This window comes from Emydura macquarii, unplaced genomic scaffold, assembly GCF_026122565.2.
Source record: "Emydura macquarii macquarii isolate MOO-44397 ecotype Brisbane River unplaced genomic scaffold, CSIRO-AGI_Emac_v2 contig_2473, whole genome shotgun sequence".
Taxonomy (NCBI): domain Eukaryota; kingdom Metazoa; phylum Chordata; order Testudines; family Chelidae; genus Emydura; species Emydura macquarii.
Window position 1 is genome coordinate 27,663,353 of NW_027132610.1, and position 18,565 is coordinate 27,681,917.

Sequence of the window (18,565 nt, forward strand, 5' to 3'; positions counted from 1 at the left end):
GTGTTTACAAATTCCATTCTAAAGAGAATGGACAAAACAAATAGAGAACACAGCTTAAAATATTAATTATGAAATTTTCTGGACTACTAATGCTAATACAATTAACTTAACATGAGCATCAAGCATGAGGATATGTGATTATTTATTGCATAAGCATGACTGCCGTAAATTTGTAATATTTCTTATTTGATTATATTGTAAACTCTTTGGGATAGGGAATATGGGTGAAATCTTAGCTCCACTGAAGACAATGGGAATATTTCCATTGACTTCAGTGGGACAGGAGGCCACCATATAACTTTGTAATCATTATGTAAAGTGCCTACAATGCATTAGGGCACTGCATACATTAATTAAATGTGTCTTAGTTTGATTCCAAAAGATTGCAAGGCTCTATAGTAGTTACATGAAGTTGATTACCTGGTGGCAAGGCTGCCAAGTAGCTGAATACCTTAATTTGGCTCCAGTCACATAGGACCCAATCCTGCAGTAGTTACTCAGGAAAAGTTTCCACTGATGTTAAAGGGAGTTTTAACTGAGTAAAGACTGTGGGCAAATCTCCATAGTTATAATTTAAGTCTTGACCCTGTAAAGTATTGAATACTCATTACATAACAGAGCCCTTAAAGAACAGATAATAGTCAAGATGGTCACCCTCCTTAGGGAAAATAATGGCAGTGTAACTTAAAATGTGCTTATTTGACAGTTTTCTACATGATTAAGTTTTGCATCAATAACCTCTGCATTCAGTCATTCCAGTGACCTAAATGTACTTCAGTCATTTCAGTGCCCGAACATCAATTCTATTCTATATAGGTTTTTATAGCATGGTCATCACTGTAGTATGTGAGCGGCTTCCAGTAATGCATTAAACAATAGGACTAACATCTGTCGCATGTTTGTTCTCTCCTTCTCTTATGTTATGTTGCAGGTCAAAAAATGTACCTTGCACTTAAAGTGGAAGGTGGTGAAGTTTGTGATGGTCCTTAGTTTCTGGGCAAGTTCATTCCGCATTCTTGGACTGGCCTCTGAGAAAGTTCCATATCTTGCTCAGATGAGCTTTAACCTTAGGGCAGAAAATTCTGTTTTGCCAGAGGAGCGAAGTTGTCAACCACAGTCTTCATGCCAGGGCTTTAGGAGATCTTTTAGATACCCTGGGCCCAAGTAATTGAATGCCTTCAAGGTAAAGACTGAGACCTTGAACTTGATTTGAAATTCTATGAGAAGCCAGCATAGAGAGAGGAGGGCAGTTTTGATGGATTCACAGTAGCCAGTGTTGTGAAGACACACTGCAGCATTCTTTTCTAGTTGCAGTTTCCTAAACACAGAAGGCCTCATGCCCAAGTGTACTGCCTTGCTGTAGTCCAGGCGAGGAGTGACAAGGCATGAATAGTTGAGGCCAATGCCTTTGATTCCTAGGATGGGATTGAGTCTCCTATCCAGTCAGAGATGTTGAATCAATAAACTTTGCATTTTAAAATCAAATTAACTAATCTTCTTGAGTAATACTTTATACTCAAATGCCCATATATACATTTAATTTAGGATTAATAACACAGTTACTGAATGCTAACTATGAACTAGGTATTAAGAAACAGAAGTTTACGGATAGATACAAATCAATTACAGTCCTTAAATCTGAATATATATAATTTATAAAATAATTATTGTATTTTATTAATATACAGTGACTTATTACATCCAAATTAAACTTCTATAATTTAAACAGAACCTTAATTTAAAATGTTATCCCTTTTTATTACCGTGTACTTTCCTTCTTTACACTGCAATGGAGACATCTCTTGAATAAGCACATCCCTGAATTGCCCAAAGTTAGAATACCTAACAGTTACACACATTACATTAAAACCAAGTGCAGAATATACATTTTCAGACTGATTTTATTTGCAATGCAAATCTTAATTTGGAGTGCATGTTAAGATGTTATTTCTGCTAACATTTTAAGATATTATAATAAAATGCAGCAGTACAGCAGTTCATTTATATTAATTTCTTTAAATTATAAGAACATAAGAATAGTCCTACTGGGTCAGACCAATATCCATCTAGCCCAGTATCCTGCCTTCTGACAGCGGCCAATGCTTCAGAGGAAATGAACGGAACAGGTAATAATCAAGTGATCCATCCTCTATCACCCATTCCCAGGTTCTGGCGAACAGAGACTTATGAACTCCTTGAGGCAGCAGCCATGATTTCCTCTCTTTCTTGGGTAGACCCAAACACTATTTTGGTAAACAAATAATAACTAGTGATAGAAACACAGTCTAGTGTAAATATTTTCATGCTTTTCTGTTTTTCAAATTTAAAAAAAATGCTATTTTGTTTTCTTTATTATTTTTTAGTTTAAGAAAATAAGATAACATTTAAGATTTTTGGAAGTCACTAGTGATTTGGGTGCCTCACATTTTGGGTATCCAATGTAACACATCTTAAAGGTTTTCAAAACCTGATTTTCAAAACATGAGTGCTAGGCAATTTCTGAAAATCAGGTCCTTTTAAAGTGTCTTATTTTGGGCAGTCAAAAACTAAGATATCTAAAATCACTAAACACTTTTGAAAATCTTGGCCTTAATAATATACTAGTTCATTTATTATTTTGGAAAATATATTTTCCTTTAAAACTTATATTAAGTGTTTCTTTTGAAAAAGCTGTTTCACCTTGGTTCATTTGGTTCTGGTTTTCATTACCGTAGTCTAATCACTTCTGACAAGGTTGTAACATGACAGTTTGCCTGAAGTAAGGGGTGGTGCCCAGCAGCACCACTCTAGGAGCAGACTGGGTCAGATATCTAGAGACATAATCCCTCGTGACTCCTACTGCTGTAGCTGACTATCTCCCCCCTTCATCTCAGGTCAGTTCACTTCAGCTGGTCAACAAGTTGAAGGAGTGTAACCAAAGCTCCGACTGTCCCCTGGTCCTGCCTGCCAATGCCCAGGAGGTGAAGACTGCTATTATCACCTTCTTGCCTCTTTTGGGACCCGTGATGCAGGTAGCCAAGTAATGGAGTGAGCTCTTGAGCCCTCTTACTCTCCTGCACACTGTCTTAAGGGCATCAATTTAATTGAGGATTACACTGTTGAGAGCAAGGTTGAGGCCTCAATTTAGCGTACAAATATCCAAATTAAGCAGTTATTGAATATACAGTTACCCTAATGGGGCCATAATGGACAAAAGATCTCATCTTGCAAGTGCTATGCGATTCCTGTAAACATTATCAACTCACTGGATGTTTGGGCCTCCCAGGATTCTTATCCCCATAAGAAGATTGAGTTAAGCCTTGTGTACATAAATGGACTGTATTGCAGCTACAAACATGTCACACTTTTTTTCTAAATCTCATGCTTTAGACAGCCTTGCATTTTTGCTAATTGGTATGTTTTTCTTTAAAAAATGAGAATCTAACCTTTTACTTGACAGATATGTGGGTAAAATGTCACATAACATTTTGAAAGCTTACCTACTGTGTGCTGTTTACCAGTTTTATGCTGGACCTTACACAGGAGTATACAAATGAAAAAACGTCCACAGAAACAAACTATCACCTAAATGGTTAGTTTCAAATAAACGTTCACACTACTAGCGAATGGTTTTCAACTACTGTATGTAAAAGTGCTAAAATACTGCTCTTTGTGGAAAAGTGACTTAAACAATGGTTCATTTTTACTCAATAGCTCTATTCCTTGTTTTTATTCACCATTCTGTCTGTTGACTTTAATGACAAAAATAAGATGTCTTACTGCTTTTTTTACTCATGTTACTGCTGCAGCTAGGAGAGAGTAAATAAGATTCTATTCCTTCCTGAGGATTAGCCACTGAATTGTTTACAATGTTGCACTCAGTTATATCTGTGCAAAGCTGCTGAAGCCATACAGTTGGAATCAGTAAAGGAATACTTTGAAGACAATAGGTTGCACAGGTGTAACCAAAAGCCTAATTCGATCTGCAGAACTTTTAGTGCATGATGCATGAGAAAGGTGTGACTCCTAAAACCCAGGATTGTAAGGCTTACAATTAGGAGGAAAATGTTTTTACTCGTTAACCAAGGAAAATATATGGAAATAATTAAGAGACCAAAAAACACCCATACATCTGCTTCTCCAACTACCACTCCATCTCCCTTCTCCTTTTTATCTTCAAGCTCGCAAAACATGGCTTCTACATTCACTGTGTGGGTCTCCTTTCTTCTAGGTCCATCCTAAACACTCTCTGATATGGCTTCTGCCTTCTATACTCCATTGAAACTGTTCTCAACAAAGTCTCTAAAGACTTCTTCACGACAAAATCTCAGCACCTGTACTCCAAGGATGAAATGGCTTAAGGATCAGTTAAGTGTAGCATTCCCTATCTGTGACTAACTTAATTGACATCAGTGTATATTACACTGGAGTAACTGTCTAATAAGTTGATTGCTTGCTAACCCTACTAACTCACAGATTCTAGATAGTAACATTTGGAACCATTGCTTTCACCATGCTTCTTGTGTCCGTGTCTTCTTCCTGGCAGTGTATGGTCAAAAAAGAAAGTTACTTTTTTATATGTCATCAGGAGCTTATGGTAAAGTTTGCTAGCTAGTTGTCTATGTAGCCATGAACTCATCCTCTGTGTGATATACTGAAAGTTTCTGTTTGTGATATTAGCAATTTAGATTACAATCAGGCTGACACCATTGACTGGTACAGTATTTAATAATCACTATTAGTAAAACTCATTTTTATAAGAGTTAGCAACACATACAATTCACGAACTGAAATATGTGGTTTGATAGTAATACACATTCAGACTCCAAAATTGAAACCATTAAATGAAACACCATACTTTTTTAATCACAGAGTAATAATAGAAGGAACAGTTTGTGTGACTCTATGTACAACAGAGTCTAGATTTAACAGTGGACTTAATTTTAAGGTATGTACATTTATATCAATGGATTTTAATATGCTTAATAAGTGTACACATTGAAATACATTGTACACATTGTAATACAATACAATACCTATGTACATGTGAGTATATCATGTGTATGTACTTATATATTATTACATTAAAAAAGTTATGTTGAAAGAATGTTAATGTGGCAAAGTAAAGCACTCAAAAATTAGGAAATGCCAAAATTAAGGTTGCCCATGTGTATGCTGTCTGACATAGTCTTTAATGATATGATCACATTCTTTTTTCCATAGGATTCCTGCTTCTTGTGAATGGATAATTATTTAATATTTCTTTTTATCCTCCTAATCAATATGTGTAGCTAAGACCTTATTTACTGCCCATTATGCAAATGCTGCACAGAATGCAAAATTAATTTCCTGGTGGGTTTTTCTATGATACTTTCACCATAGGATCTGGTTGCTTCACAAGCATGAATGGATTTATCTTCACAACACTCTGTGTGATTATCTCCATTTCACAGCTACAGAATTAAGCAACAGATATAGTTAGGCCCAAAGTGTCAAAAGGGTTCATTAATTCTGAGCCCAACTTACAACATCTACAGCCTGATTTTTCAGAGTACCTGGGCTCTAGAAAGGAGTGTAGGTGTTGCAACTGACTGTCACAACACCTATTAGGCATCTAAGAAATCACAGGAACACCACTGCAATCTACAAAGCCAAGTTAGGTGCCTGGGCTCAGTATGCCATGAATACAGAGAGATAAGCATCTTAGAATCCACAAAGCCAGCACGCTGGGTGCTAAGCTACCTCAGCTAGCTTATGGGAGATGGTGATGAGAGCGGTGTGTCCTCAGACCTGTCCCTCTCTCAAAGATAGGCACCTAAGACCGGTCTGCATGGAGCTATCTTTGCTTAGCAATCCACCAAGGGGAACCAGATGCCTGTAGTCAGGTAGCTGAGGTGCTTAAGGTGTTTCTTGTAAAAATGAATTAGGCACCTGCCTTGCTCCGCACAATACAGATGGAGAAAGAGGAGGTGGGGGAGTTTTGCCTTGTAACTTTTTAGCTCAGTGGTTATAGCACTTGCCTGGGATTTGGGTGACTGGGATTCAATTCCCCCCTCTAGCAAGAATTAGAATAGGGGTTTTGCACTCTTTGAGCAGGGGTTTCACATTCTCAGGAGAGTGTTCGAATCACTGAGCCATGGGATATTCTGATGTGGGGCGCCCTCAGACTCTCCTATTGAAGCTGTTCCACTGTAGATAAATAATTAGAGAAAATCAAGAGGATTGGATCCAGGATGTCCCACCTCCCATGTGAGTGCCCTATGCACTGGGCACTCTTGCCTTTGAGTCTATCTTGCTCTTTCTTTTTCTGGCTCAATGACTGTTTCACTATGGATAAATACATAAATGGTCATTGGCCCAGAGAGAGAAAGAGAATTATTCTCTTAATATATCAGACAAATATCGGCAGGGGGGAACGAGACATACATATTTTCCCAGAGTGTTTCACAGCTATTTGCTGACAGCAGAGGAATGTAGAGACTTTGGGGTCCTGACAGGGAGCATAATCTAGTGGTTATAGATAATTCTGTTCCTGGGCCCCCAGCCTATCTCTGTCCTGCTCAACTCCTGCCCACCTCCCACTCCCAATTCCTGTCTCTGCTTCTATTTGATTTCCCCACCTCCTTACTTATGTAGCATCCTCTTTTCTTATCCATCACCTCCACCCTGGATCCTGCCTCCCTCCCCTTCTGCTTCTGTCCAACTCACATCCACCTGAACTCCTACAATCTTCTTCCTGCACTTATCCATCCCTCACTCCTGAGTTCCTCTCCTGCTGCATCTATCTGCTCCCCACCCTTCCCCCAATGCTTCAGCTCCTGACCCTCTGCACCTATCTACCGAGGTTTAAACTGATGTAAAAAAGTGCCCACATGCAAAATTACATCAGTTTTACTTAGTTGATTTATGTGTGTGTAGACCAGGCCTTGGATAACTTCTTGCAAGACATTTTGTTAAAATAAAATAAATAAAATAAAATTGAAAATATAAATATATTATGTGAACTGGTTTCCATTACACATTATTTTGTTAACACACTCAAAGAATTCTGATACACTACAGAAGTACCATTTTACTTTACAGAAGCTGTGCTAGTTTGTCCTTACAGGCTGATCCAAAGCTTTGGATCAGATCTTATATCATATTCATCTAGGTGTTTTATAATTCTATTTTTAATTGTAATTTCAACTAATTTTCCTGGAACTGAAGTAAGGCTCACTAGACTATAATTCCCTGGATCACCCTTACAGCCTTTTTAAAAGATAAGTGCATTTACTACCCTCTAATCCTCTGATATAGTAGCTGATTTTAATGAGAGTGCATATTTTATAGCAGCTCAGTCATTTAATTTTTAGATTCTTTCAAAACTCTTGATGTCTATCACCTAGTTCTGGTGACTTTTTGCTCTTTAGTTCATCAATTGCTCTATTGACACCACATTCTATGACAGTACCTCATCTTTTTTAAGTGAAAAGAGTAGGTCTGAAGTAGATATCCCCCCAATATTTCCTATAAAGATTGCTGCAAATAAATCATTTACTTTCTCTGCAATGTCCTTATGCCCTTTAATTGCTCCATTTGCTACCTGGTAATCCAGCAGACACACCAATTCTCTCACAGGCTTTTTGATTCTGATATACTGAAATAATGTATTTGTTTGTAAGTGTTCGGCTATTTCTGTTCAATTATCTACAGATACTTTGCTCCTCAAATTCCCTTTTAGCCCTCCTAATTTCCACTTTCCCTCCTGTAATTTATGTTCTTTTCTGTTCGTTTCACTATGATTGGATTTCTGCTTTCTGAAGGATACCTTTTAGACTGAAATAACCTAAATCTTGAACCTTGCCATTTAACCATATTGATTTTCTCCTTGCCATCCTACTTTCTTTTTTTAGTTTAGGGATATGAATGCCTTCTATCACTGTTATGGTATGTTTAAGTTGCTCCCGTGCAGTGACTAAGGATTATAATGTCAATACTTTTGATTTAGGGTCTTTTTGACTAGTTTCTTCTCTTTTTAAATTCAAATACAATTTAAAAAATTTAAATAAATCCTCCTTTCTCAAGATAGGGTCACCAAGACCTAGTGTCCTTCCTCCAAAGATTTTGAACTTTGTTATATTGTGGTCACTATTATTTAGCAGTTCAATTAAAGTTACTTTTTGAAGCAACTCCTCGGTGTTTCTTTAAACTAAGTTGAGAATAGCCATGCTCTTGTTTGTTCTATAACTAGCCGCTCCAAAAAGCAATCATTTCAGGTATCAAGAAATTGATTTTCCAAACCTTGTCCTCTTGTGCCATTTGATCAGTTCATATGCAGGTAGTTGAAGTAATTCATTATTGCTCTTTTATTGGACTCAGTTGCCTTGTTGATCTTCCTCAACACTCAATATATTTTTTCTGATCAGGAGGCTGGTAGTATAACCCTCCTAGTATATTTGTATTCTTAGGACCTGATATTTATATCCATAAAGTTTAGCTCTGTATGGTTCTTTCCACTCAGAAATTTTATCTCACTAAAATATTTTTAGTAGTTTTTTTCTCCATTAAACATGTGGCATATGCAGAATACATGATGGTGTGTGCGTTACTCATGGCACTCATTTGCAATGACCTTCAGAATTCTCTTGTGCCTTTTCCACACATGAGTAATGCACCTATTGCAAATTAATGCAGATAAAACCTTTACAACACACTTCACCATCATTTAATATATGCTACATATTTGACAGAAAAAAATATTTTAGAAATATTTGAGAGTTCTCAAACAAGCAAATAAAAATTGTACTATTTTCACATGTGGATTGAAATTAATAAATGACCTTTAGTGGCTTTAAATTGTCTGGCAGAACAAACATCAGAAAGGGAGATAGCTATTTATATACTGGCATAGGCCTAATTTTCAAATTTGGGTCCCTACTGTTAGACACCTAAATCTCCATTTAAGAATCCAAATAAGTGTTCTGAATTTTAGAGGTGCTGAGCACCTATGCCTGTGAAATCAATGGGCACTGCAGACAGTCAACATCTCTGAAAACGGGGTGAAATACTGGCCCCCTTGAAGTGGTACGGGATTTCACCTCACACCACTTATCTTGGTGTTCAGTTATGGTTTATGGGGCCTAACTTTAGGTGCTCACATTTTGATATTTTTTCCCAAATATTCCAAGTGTACTTAGTGCAAATGGTATGTAGTAGATAGCTCTTTGGGGCTTTTAGGCAAAATCACTTATTTGAATAGAAGTTGTGTCTGAGTAAACACTATGTAATTTGCCCCTTATTTCAAGGTCCTGAGTGCTTATCCTGTGTGATGCTGAGTGCCCTTAACTTCATTGACTTCAGGGTGAGTTGACAGTGCTAAGCATGTAAAACTGAATACTTAATTATATCAAATAGAAAGAGGCAATTGCTGACTTGGGGGTGAGGGGAAAAGAACAAATCCCCAAATGCATTTTATTCCAACTGAACATAAAAATAAGATAGAAATACTTTGATGCATAATACTCATCATAGTTCACCCTAAAAGTGAAGTGACTATTTTGGCATGTTGTAACCCCACTGGTCCCTAAAACAAAGGCAAAACTAGAAACAACATATGTACATCCAGGGACTGCGCACATACACACAAGATGCCCCAAATGCAGTAGTACTGGCTCAGTACACTAGAGGGAGCCATTACATAAATGCAATGAGACATTTTTTCATATTCACAGAGCATTTATGTCACATATTTAGATATCCTGCAGGATTTAATTTGGCAACAGTTGCCCAACTATATAACAACAGCACAAGACTCAAAGATCAGTGACACAAACCTGCTGAGACAACTGAGTATGTTGTAGAGCCAATCTTATATCGATGTTGTTCCCCTTTATAAAATGTGTTGTTGGTTCACGTCTTAGTTTGTAAATAAAAGCTGGCTAGTTGTATCAGACAGCCACACACGCTGAGCCTTCATCAGCCAGTCTAAATCCTCCTTTCAGAAAGCACATTTTATAAATATACCCTATACATATAGTCTCTCTCTTTTGCACACAGACTGTGTACATTTGTTTAGTGATTCCACACTGCAACTAATTAGATGGATGGATAGGTAGATAGGTAGGTAGGTAGATAGTTTTTACACAGCATTAGTTTCATAATGGTTAGAAGCAGGATCGTTCTGCATAGCAAACTATCCATTTCAAAGCTACAATGGGGTTTTAGGACTGGGAAGCGGTCTAGAAAGAACACTGATTTGACTATATAAATTGAAAAGACATACTCTTAGTTGAATTATATTTATGGATATAAATAAAAAAGCCTGACTGTAGGCTTGATTAAGGCTTAAAAAAAAAACAAAAAAAACCAAAAACCTCTTACCTGAATTTTAACAAGCTGCTCCTAAAAGAATTTCCAGAAGCCTCTTGTAATTGCTCTAGATTTTATTTTCTTTACTTCCTAAATGATTCATGTTACTCACTTACACATTCGTCATTCACGATTTATAAATGGCAGCTTAAGTTAACTTTAGTATTTATGAATTGAGATCAATACTTTAGCAATCAAAACACTCACCTTTCTATTTCAATACATCATGCTTTCCCTCCCCCCCCCCCCCCGCCCACTTTCGCCCGGGATGTCTGAACAGCAGTCGAAGTTTACAGAGGTCTCCCAGTGGCTGCTTTGTGAGGGAATATATATGTGTAGAGACAGTAGTCCCATCCCAGTTTCGGTACTAAAACATTAATCCAGGAAAAGAAAAAGGTGACAGAGCACGCCAGATGCTTTTAAATACTCGTGATACTTGCAGGCAAAAGAAGCTTCTTGTAGACCAGAATCGTTTGTAGAAGTGCCGAGGCTGCCTATTCCAGTTGTGCACTGTTTACCGCACTAGCTTCCATAGGAGGTAGCTACACAGGAGTCGGACAAAAGGTTCCTCCTTGCTTGCTAAGATTTGTATTTTGATCATTTTGAGAAACCTCTTTAGGGTGGGGCCCGATTTCTAATGAAATATTTAACGGATTTGGGAAGAGGGCGGAGATGTCCGATTATCGTCTGAGCCACTTATTGAGCAGTGTGCTGGAAAAAAATATAGTATTCGAGTTATATGTCATGCATTACTGCATTAGTGCCTTTAAAATAACTGTTTATCAAGTGGCAACTCAAGCAAATATTTTTACCGAAGGCAGGGGACTGGGGTGAAGACCGCTGCCTATCCACCGGTATCACAAAAGATATACAGAACAGGCAGCTGGATCACATGAAGAAACACGCTCCCACTCCCACAGGGAAGCTGCACTCCGGGGGAACGTGGAGAACCTGTTGGGAATCTGGGATCTATGTCATGTATGCAAATTTCATCCCCAGACGCCGGTACTACAGTTTGTTTAATGCCTGGCATATGGAAGTATTGGTCCCAATTTTTCTTTATTTTCAGCGATCACCGAAGACTCGTTAATATTTCTACCCCCAAAAAATTAAAAATGCCAGAGAGACGCTGCAGTGTGTAGAAACGAGACACTGCAGTTTACAAGCAACAAGCCCTTCTCACATTGTTAGTCCCCAATCTAACTGATCTAATCAATGACACCAAAGCACTGGGGATTCTAGCACCGCCTCCCCAAGCCTTTCCACCGATTCTCATTGGAGGCCAGGCTCGGAGGCAGGTTCCTTTCCTCCGCAGCGATTGGCTGGCAGGGAATCAGTATCTATGTTTAAGCAGCGGCGTGAGGTGAATAGAGTCAGTCGGCAAGAGGCACTGGGAGAGAGCGAATGGGCTGGGAACCCAGCAAATGCTGCAGTGAGGGAGGGGGGGGGGAGATCTGAGAGACAGTGCTCCAACTGTTGAATTTTCGCAAAGCTCCACTTACCTACGGACGGCTTGTGATGTGGATCTGTTTTCTCTGAAATCGACATACCTTTTGCATATGGTCTGGTTAACGTTGGCTAATGCCTGTTCGAAAGGGGCTACCCATCAGTGAGACCGAAAGAAGAATTTTTAAAAATCCCTCTACTACAGACTGCAGAATTAACTGTGTACGGTGACTCCGGACTCAAATAAAGGAGAGAGAGGAGGGAAAAAAAAAAAAAAAACCCAGTACAGAACTGAGACTCGGGACTAGAGCTGTGAGCAATTCAATGGGAACCTGTGCTTTTTTCCCCCTTTAATGTGCAAGATCTCTGGGTGTTTCACACATAACACTGAGGAAAGGTGAATAAAAATACTCAGCAAAGCAGGAGACAGACGCGCCTCTGTGCCCGTGAGTGGATAACAGCCTTGTTTTCCTGATCCTCAGTCTCCCGGAGAAAGAGGTATAGTAAAAGCAGCTGGAACAGACACCCCCTCCCCTCTATCTTCCCCTCTCTCTCTTTTTCCTCCGAAATATGAGTCTGATTTTTCTGTCTATAGCGTGAGTCAGAGAAGCGTTAGGAAGAAGCTGCAACTAATGTCTGTGAAGGGAGGAACATGAGGCGATAGTGAATGTGATTTGTTCCGCTAGATCTGACGCAGCCAGCCGATTGAAACACCTGCATTTCTGGATGTGTCAATCATTTCTTTTCGGCTCTTAAAAGCGACCTGAAATAAAATGTTAACCCCCCCTCCCGATATATCCCTCTACAGGATATCACTGGGGAAGGTAAATCATTCAGAGTGAACGCCTCTAGCATTGCAGCCGCGCTTTCCCCATATACCAAAATGCCCAGAGAGACTATCACAGCTTGAAAAGACGGCAAAATGCATGACACCAAACACTGAATGATATTGGGTTTGTTCTCAAAGAATTGTCGAGCCAAATATTTGCCTCTTTTATTTCATCGCCAAGATCCTTCCCCCCCCCTAAATGAAGAGGACTAGGAGGCAGTGTCGTTGGAAGGAGATGCTGAATAGAAAGAAAAGAGAGGCACTTGACAGCGCAGCACTGTGAATGCAGAGACTGTTTGTTTCCCTTTTAGCGAGGGACTAAGAGAGTGTGTGTGTGTGGTGGGTTGTTTCCCCTCCCCTCCTCCGCTCTCTTCTTTTAACCTGTGCGTCCAGCCCTGGGTTGCCTGTTGATTTCCTCTCGACTGGAGAGAAAAGCAAACTGGAATTAAACTGCATCGAGAAAAGTGCTGCTTCTCAGACCCCTCCACACACACACGCAGTGAGAGAGAGAGAGGATGTGGTGGTGGCGGCGGCTACTGGCCTGTCTTAAAGAAACCCAAGTGTGCGTTTGATTGAGCACAGCCTGTGATTTAAAAACCAAACCAAAATCTCTCGTTAGCGATGACGATCAGCTGGTGGGTTTCTTAATTTTTCTCCCCCCCCCCCCCCCCCAAGGAAGAGAGGGAGGCTGGTGGCGCGGGGAGAGAAAGGAAACTACAAATCCGGACACTAGTTTTCACACTGCAATTTCCCTCCCCTCTTTTTGTTGTTCGGAAAGGAAAGAGTGAGCGTGGAGGAGACGGCGAGGGGGGAAAATACCGATGGCAGCGAGATGCAGTTCGCCGCCGCAAGCAATGCAAGATTAGATCTCTAAATGCAGCAAAACACTCCCTGAAAACCAACAACCCCGCGGTGCAATCAGACATTTCACTGCCTCTCGCTGCACACGGAGCGGGCTTCCACACAGGCGAGAGACTCTTCTTTTTTTTTTTTTTTTTTTCCCTCCCCTTCTGTCTCTTCTTCTCCTCCTACCCGCCCCTCCACTCCATCAGTCGCATCACAAGCCATGAGCAGCAAATGAGCGTTGTCTGTGTGCGGTCCTGCTTCCCAAGAGCCGCCTCTCCCTTTTATATATTTTTAAAAAAAAAAAATGTTTGGACCAAGCTGGGAAACCACCGCCGCCGCCGCCGCTGATGATGATTTTTTTTAAAAATATTTTTGGTAAATCTGCCGGATATTAAAGAAACCCAACACCAACTACCCCGCCTCGTTCGGATCCGTCTGCAGAAGAAGAGACAGATTGGATTCTCCTCCCCCCCCAGCTGAAGTTGGACAGCCGAAGTCAGCGTGCGGGGATTGTGGCCGCAGAAGCGCTGCCGAGGCTGCTTTTCCTCTCGCTCTTTCGCCCCTCCCGGCGAGCTACATGCTCCATTTGCCGCCCCGCAGCCCGTGTCTCTGCAGATGTGTTAGAGCAACAGGTTCGGCAACTTAAAACCAAGGGGTGGGGATCGGGACCCGGAGCAGGGAATAAGGCGGCGGCGGCGGCGGAGGAAGAGGACCGCGGGGGGCCACCCGCTTGCTGCCGCAGCTGCCACCCCCCGCACCTGGCTCGGGGATGTACCTTTCCATTTGTTGCTTCTTCCTCTGCTGGGCTCCTGCCCTGACTCTGAAGAACCTGAACTACTCGGTGCCGGAGGAGCAAGGGGCGGGCACGGTGATCGGCAACATCGGCCGGGATGCCCGGCTGCAGGCGGGGGCGGGCGGCGGGGGGCCGCCGGCGGCGGAGCGGGGCGGCGGCCGGGGCGGCGCCAAGTCGACTTTCCGCGTGCTGGAGAACTCGGCGCCGCACCTGCTGGACGTGGACGGCGAGAACGGGCTGCTCTACACCAAGCAGCGCATCGACCGCGAGGCGCTGTGCCGGCGCAGCGCCAAGTGCCAGCTGTCGCTCGAGGTCTTCGCCAACGACCAGGAGATCTGCATGATCAAGGTGGAGATCCAGGACCTGAACGACAACGCGCCCGCCTTCCCCTCCGACCAGGTGGACATGGACATCTCGGAGAACGCGGCGCCGGGCACCCGCTTCCCCCTCACCAGCGCCCACGACCCGGACGCCGGCGACAACGGGCTGCGCACCTACCTGCTGACCCGCGACGACTTCGGCCTCTTCTCGCTCGACGTCAAGGCGCGGGGCGACGGCACCAAGTTCCCGGAGCTGGTGATCCAGAAGCCGCTGGACCGCGAGGAGCAGAGCCACCACACGCTGGTGCTGACGGCGCTGGACGGCGGCGACCCGCCCCGCTCGGGCACGGTGCAGCTCAACGTGCGCCTCATCGACTCCAACGACAACAGCCCCGTCTTCGAGGCGGCCTCCTACGTGGTGGAGCTGCCGGAGAACGCGCCGCTGGGCACCGCCGTCATCGACCTCAACGCCACCGACGCCGACGAGGGCACCAACGGCGAGGTGCTCTACTCCTTCAGCGGCTACGCCCCCGAGCGCGTCCGCGACCTCTTCAGCATCGACCCCCAGAGCGGCCTCATCCGCGTCAAGGGCAACCTGGACTACGAGGAGAGCGGCCTGGTCGAGATCGACGTGCAGGCCCGCGACCTGGGGCCCAACCCCATCCCGGCCCACTGCAAGGTCACCGTGCGCCTCATCGACCGCAACGACAACGCGCCCGCCATCGGCTTCGTCTCCGTCCGCCAAGGGGCCCTCAGCGAGGCCGCCCCGCCGGGCACCGTCATCGCCCTGGTGCGGGTCACCGACCGCGACTCCGGCAAGAACGGGCAGCTGCAGTGCCGTGTCCTGGGCGGGGGCGGGTCGGGCACGGTGCCCTTCGCCCTGGAGGAGAACTACGACAACTTCTACACGGTGGTGACCGACCGGCCGCTGGACCGCGAGGCGCAGGACGAGTACAATGTGACCATTGTGGCCCGGGACGGGGGCAGTCCCCCGCTCAACTCCACCAAGTCCTTCTCGGTGCGGATCCTGGACGAGAACGACAACCCGCCCCGCTTCAGCAAGAGCCTCTACGTGCTACAGGTGCCTGAGAACAACATCCCTGGCGAGTACCTGGGCTCCGTGCTGGCCCAGGACCCAGACTTGGGCCAGAATGGGACCGTATCCTATTCCATCCTGCCTGGGCACGTGGGCGACGTCTCCATCTACACCTACGTCTCCGTCAACCCCACCAATGGCGCCATCTACGCCCTGCGGAGCTTCAACTATGAGCAGACCAAGCATTTTGAGTTCCGCGTGTTGGCCAAGGACTCGGGCTCACCCCACCGTGAGAGCAATGCCACTGTGCGAGTCACGGTGCTCGACGTCAATGACAACGCGCCCCTCATCGTTCTTCCTGCCCTCATCAACGACACCGCAGAGCTTCAGGTGCCACGCAATGCTGGCGTGGGTTACCCCGTGGGCACCGTGCATGCCCTGGACAGTGACTTTGGGGAGAGCGGACGCCTTACGTATGAGATAGTCGAAGGCAATGAGGAGCACCTCTTTGAGATGGACCCCACCAGTGGTGAGATACGTACTTTGCACCCATACTGGGAAGAGCTCAGTCCCGTGGCCGAATTGGTGGTGAAGGTCAGTGACCACGGCAAGCCTAGCCTCTCAGCCGTGGCCAAACTAATTGTCAGGGCCTTGGCTGGACCCCTGCCTGAAGCTGGGGAGCCACGGGTGAATGGTGAGCAGCATCGGCGACCACACTGGGACCTATCGCTGCCCTTGATTGTGACTTTGAGTACTGTCTCCATTATCCTACTGGCTGCCATGATCACCATTGCCGTGAAGTGCAAGCGGGAGAACAAGGAGATCCGCACCTACAATTGCCGCATCGCCGAGTACAGCCATCCCCAGCTGGGAGGAGGGGGCGGCAGCAATGGGGGAGGAGGCGGAGGCGGCAGTGGCGGGGGCAAGGGCAAGAAGAAGAAGATCAGCAAGAATGATATCATGCTGGTGCCCAGTGAGGGTGAGGACAGCAGGGGCCCCCTCAATGTCATGAACGTAGTGAGCAGCCCATCCTTGGCCACCTCACCCATGTACTTTGACTACCAGACCCGTCTGCCCCTTAGCTCACCCAGATCCGAGGTGATGTATCTGAAACCTGCCTCCAGCAACTTGACTGTGCCCCAGGGACATGTGGGCTGCCACACCAGTTTCACGGGGCAAGGGACTACCGCCAGCGAGGCTCCCTCGAGCCGGATGTCCATAATTCAGGTAGGAGACTTTTAGAATAACCTGGACCTCACTTTAGACGCTGGTTTAAACATTACATTTTATCTGCAATGAAACCTGCTGTAAGGCACCAACAAAAATCAGTCACTTCAGGGAGGTGGACTTATTAAAATAAAGGTGGAGCAGATTGTACTTGAGGGGTCTGATTCTGTTCTCATGCTGGTGTCACCAGCATAAATCAAAAGTTATTCCACTGACGTAAATGGAGTTACTCCAGTGTAAAGCTGGTGTATGTGAGAACACAGTCGAATCTAATATGTTTGGGATACTTTGGGTTAGTCTTCTAAAATGGGAATTGCTTAACAAAGGTGAGAGAGACCAGGTAGGTGAGGTAATATCTTATATCGGAACAACTTCTATGGGTGAAAGAGGCAATCTTTCATGCTACACAGCTCTTCAAGTTTGGGAAAGGTAACCTCACCCACCTTGTCTCTCTCATAATCTGGGACCAGCATGGCTACAATACTGCAAATGACTAATAAAGGTGGTTTCTTCTACAGGTTTCATTGTACTTTTGTTTGGGGTGGAGATGGGGAGGGGATATTTGAAGAAGTTCTGTCTGCTGCTGTAACCAACAGGACATGGCAGAAACTGTGCACACTAAGGACACACTGTTTTCCCTCCCCCGCCCCCAGGAAATCTATTGGAACAGTGTATATAGCCCTCCAATCCTGTATGTAAATATAAGCTATTTCCAAGATGTATGTTTTTAATTTTTTACATTTCTTTTTTAGTATATACATAATTTTTAAAAAAGTTTTGACACAGAACAGTATAATTTGGGGCCTCATTACTTCTTCTCTTAAAACAATAAAACTTTCAGCTTGGAAAATTTGCTTAGTTAACTAGATTAAAATGTATGTGATAGTTCCCCACCGCAAAGTGTTAATAAAATTCAAATCCTATTGTAAATCAACAGAATGACTAGTCAGATTTCCAGTAGCCTGGATCAGTATTGATTCTTGCTTTATATAAAAGACATACATGCTCTGTTTTTTATCAAAGCTCATTTTAGAAAAATGCAATAGTGGGCCACATTCTGCCTTCAGTTACACCCATCCCCCTAGTGACTTTCATGCATGCCAGTGATGGCAGAATTTGGGCCACTGGATTGAGTTTAATATTTAATTAAAAGACCAGCTTAATACATAGTATGGTTTGAAGTTCAAACACAAATGATGTGTTTGGAAGCAATGGGCTTGTATCATGAAACTGAGGGCAGAATTTGGCCCTGATTGATCTAATTTAAAGTATTCCTGGGTTAGTGTGGCTTAATGTTCAAATGTTACAGGTATGCTCCAAAGCAATTTTTAAGGTTTTAATTGAATGCAGGCTCTGGATAATGACTATTAAATATATCTGAAGTGCCGTATCTGTTTTGTCCTGTGGTTCTCCTAATATGCTGTTCTGAGTCATAGGGGAATGAGCTGAGTGTATCAAAACTGACACAGACTCATTTTGTGTTCCCAGCTAATGGTAAAAAGTTGCACTGTAGACACTTGATGTATCAAAAGGAAATTCATAATGTATTTGAGGCTTCTCTATATGATGCAGTTTTGTGAACATCAAATTTACTAGTTTCCAGTGACATCTAATATTCTAAACTAAAGAGAGGTGGCCAATAATTGATCCACCAATAGCTGTATATATTAATAACGGCAGAAAAATGCCCTGTGCATAAGGTCACAGTGAACTATTTCTCAACCCACTATTGAGTTGTG

General features: G+C 43.4%; 1 protein-coding gene across 1 annotated transcript in view; it reads left to right on the forward strand.

Annotated features, from left to right (window-relative positions):
• The first annotated feature begins 11,777 nt into the window (after nt 1–11,777).
• The window catches only part of PCDH17 (protocadherin 17), a 95,922-nt gene continuing 89,134 nt past the window's right edge, over nt 11,778–18,565 (forward strand). Inside the window, exons 1-2 of the mRNA XM_067563202.1 lie at nt 11,778–12,273; nt 13,383–16,826. Of these exons, the coding sequence (XP_067419303.1) occupies nt 14,220–16,826 (2,607 nt within the window). The 5' untranslated portion in view covers nt 11,778–12,273; nt 13,383–14,219. The remainder of the gene's footprint in view (nt 12,274–13,382; nt 16,827–18,565) is intronic.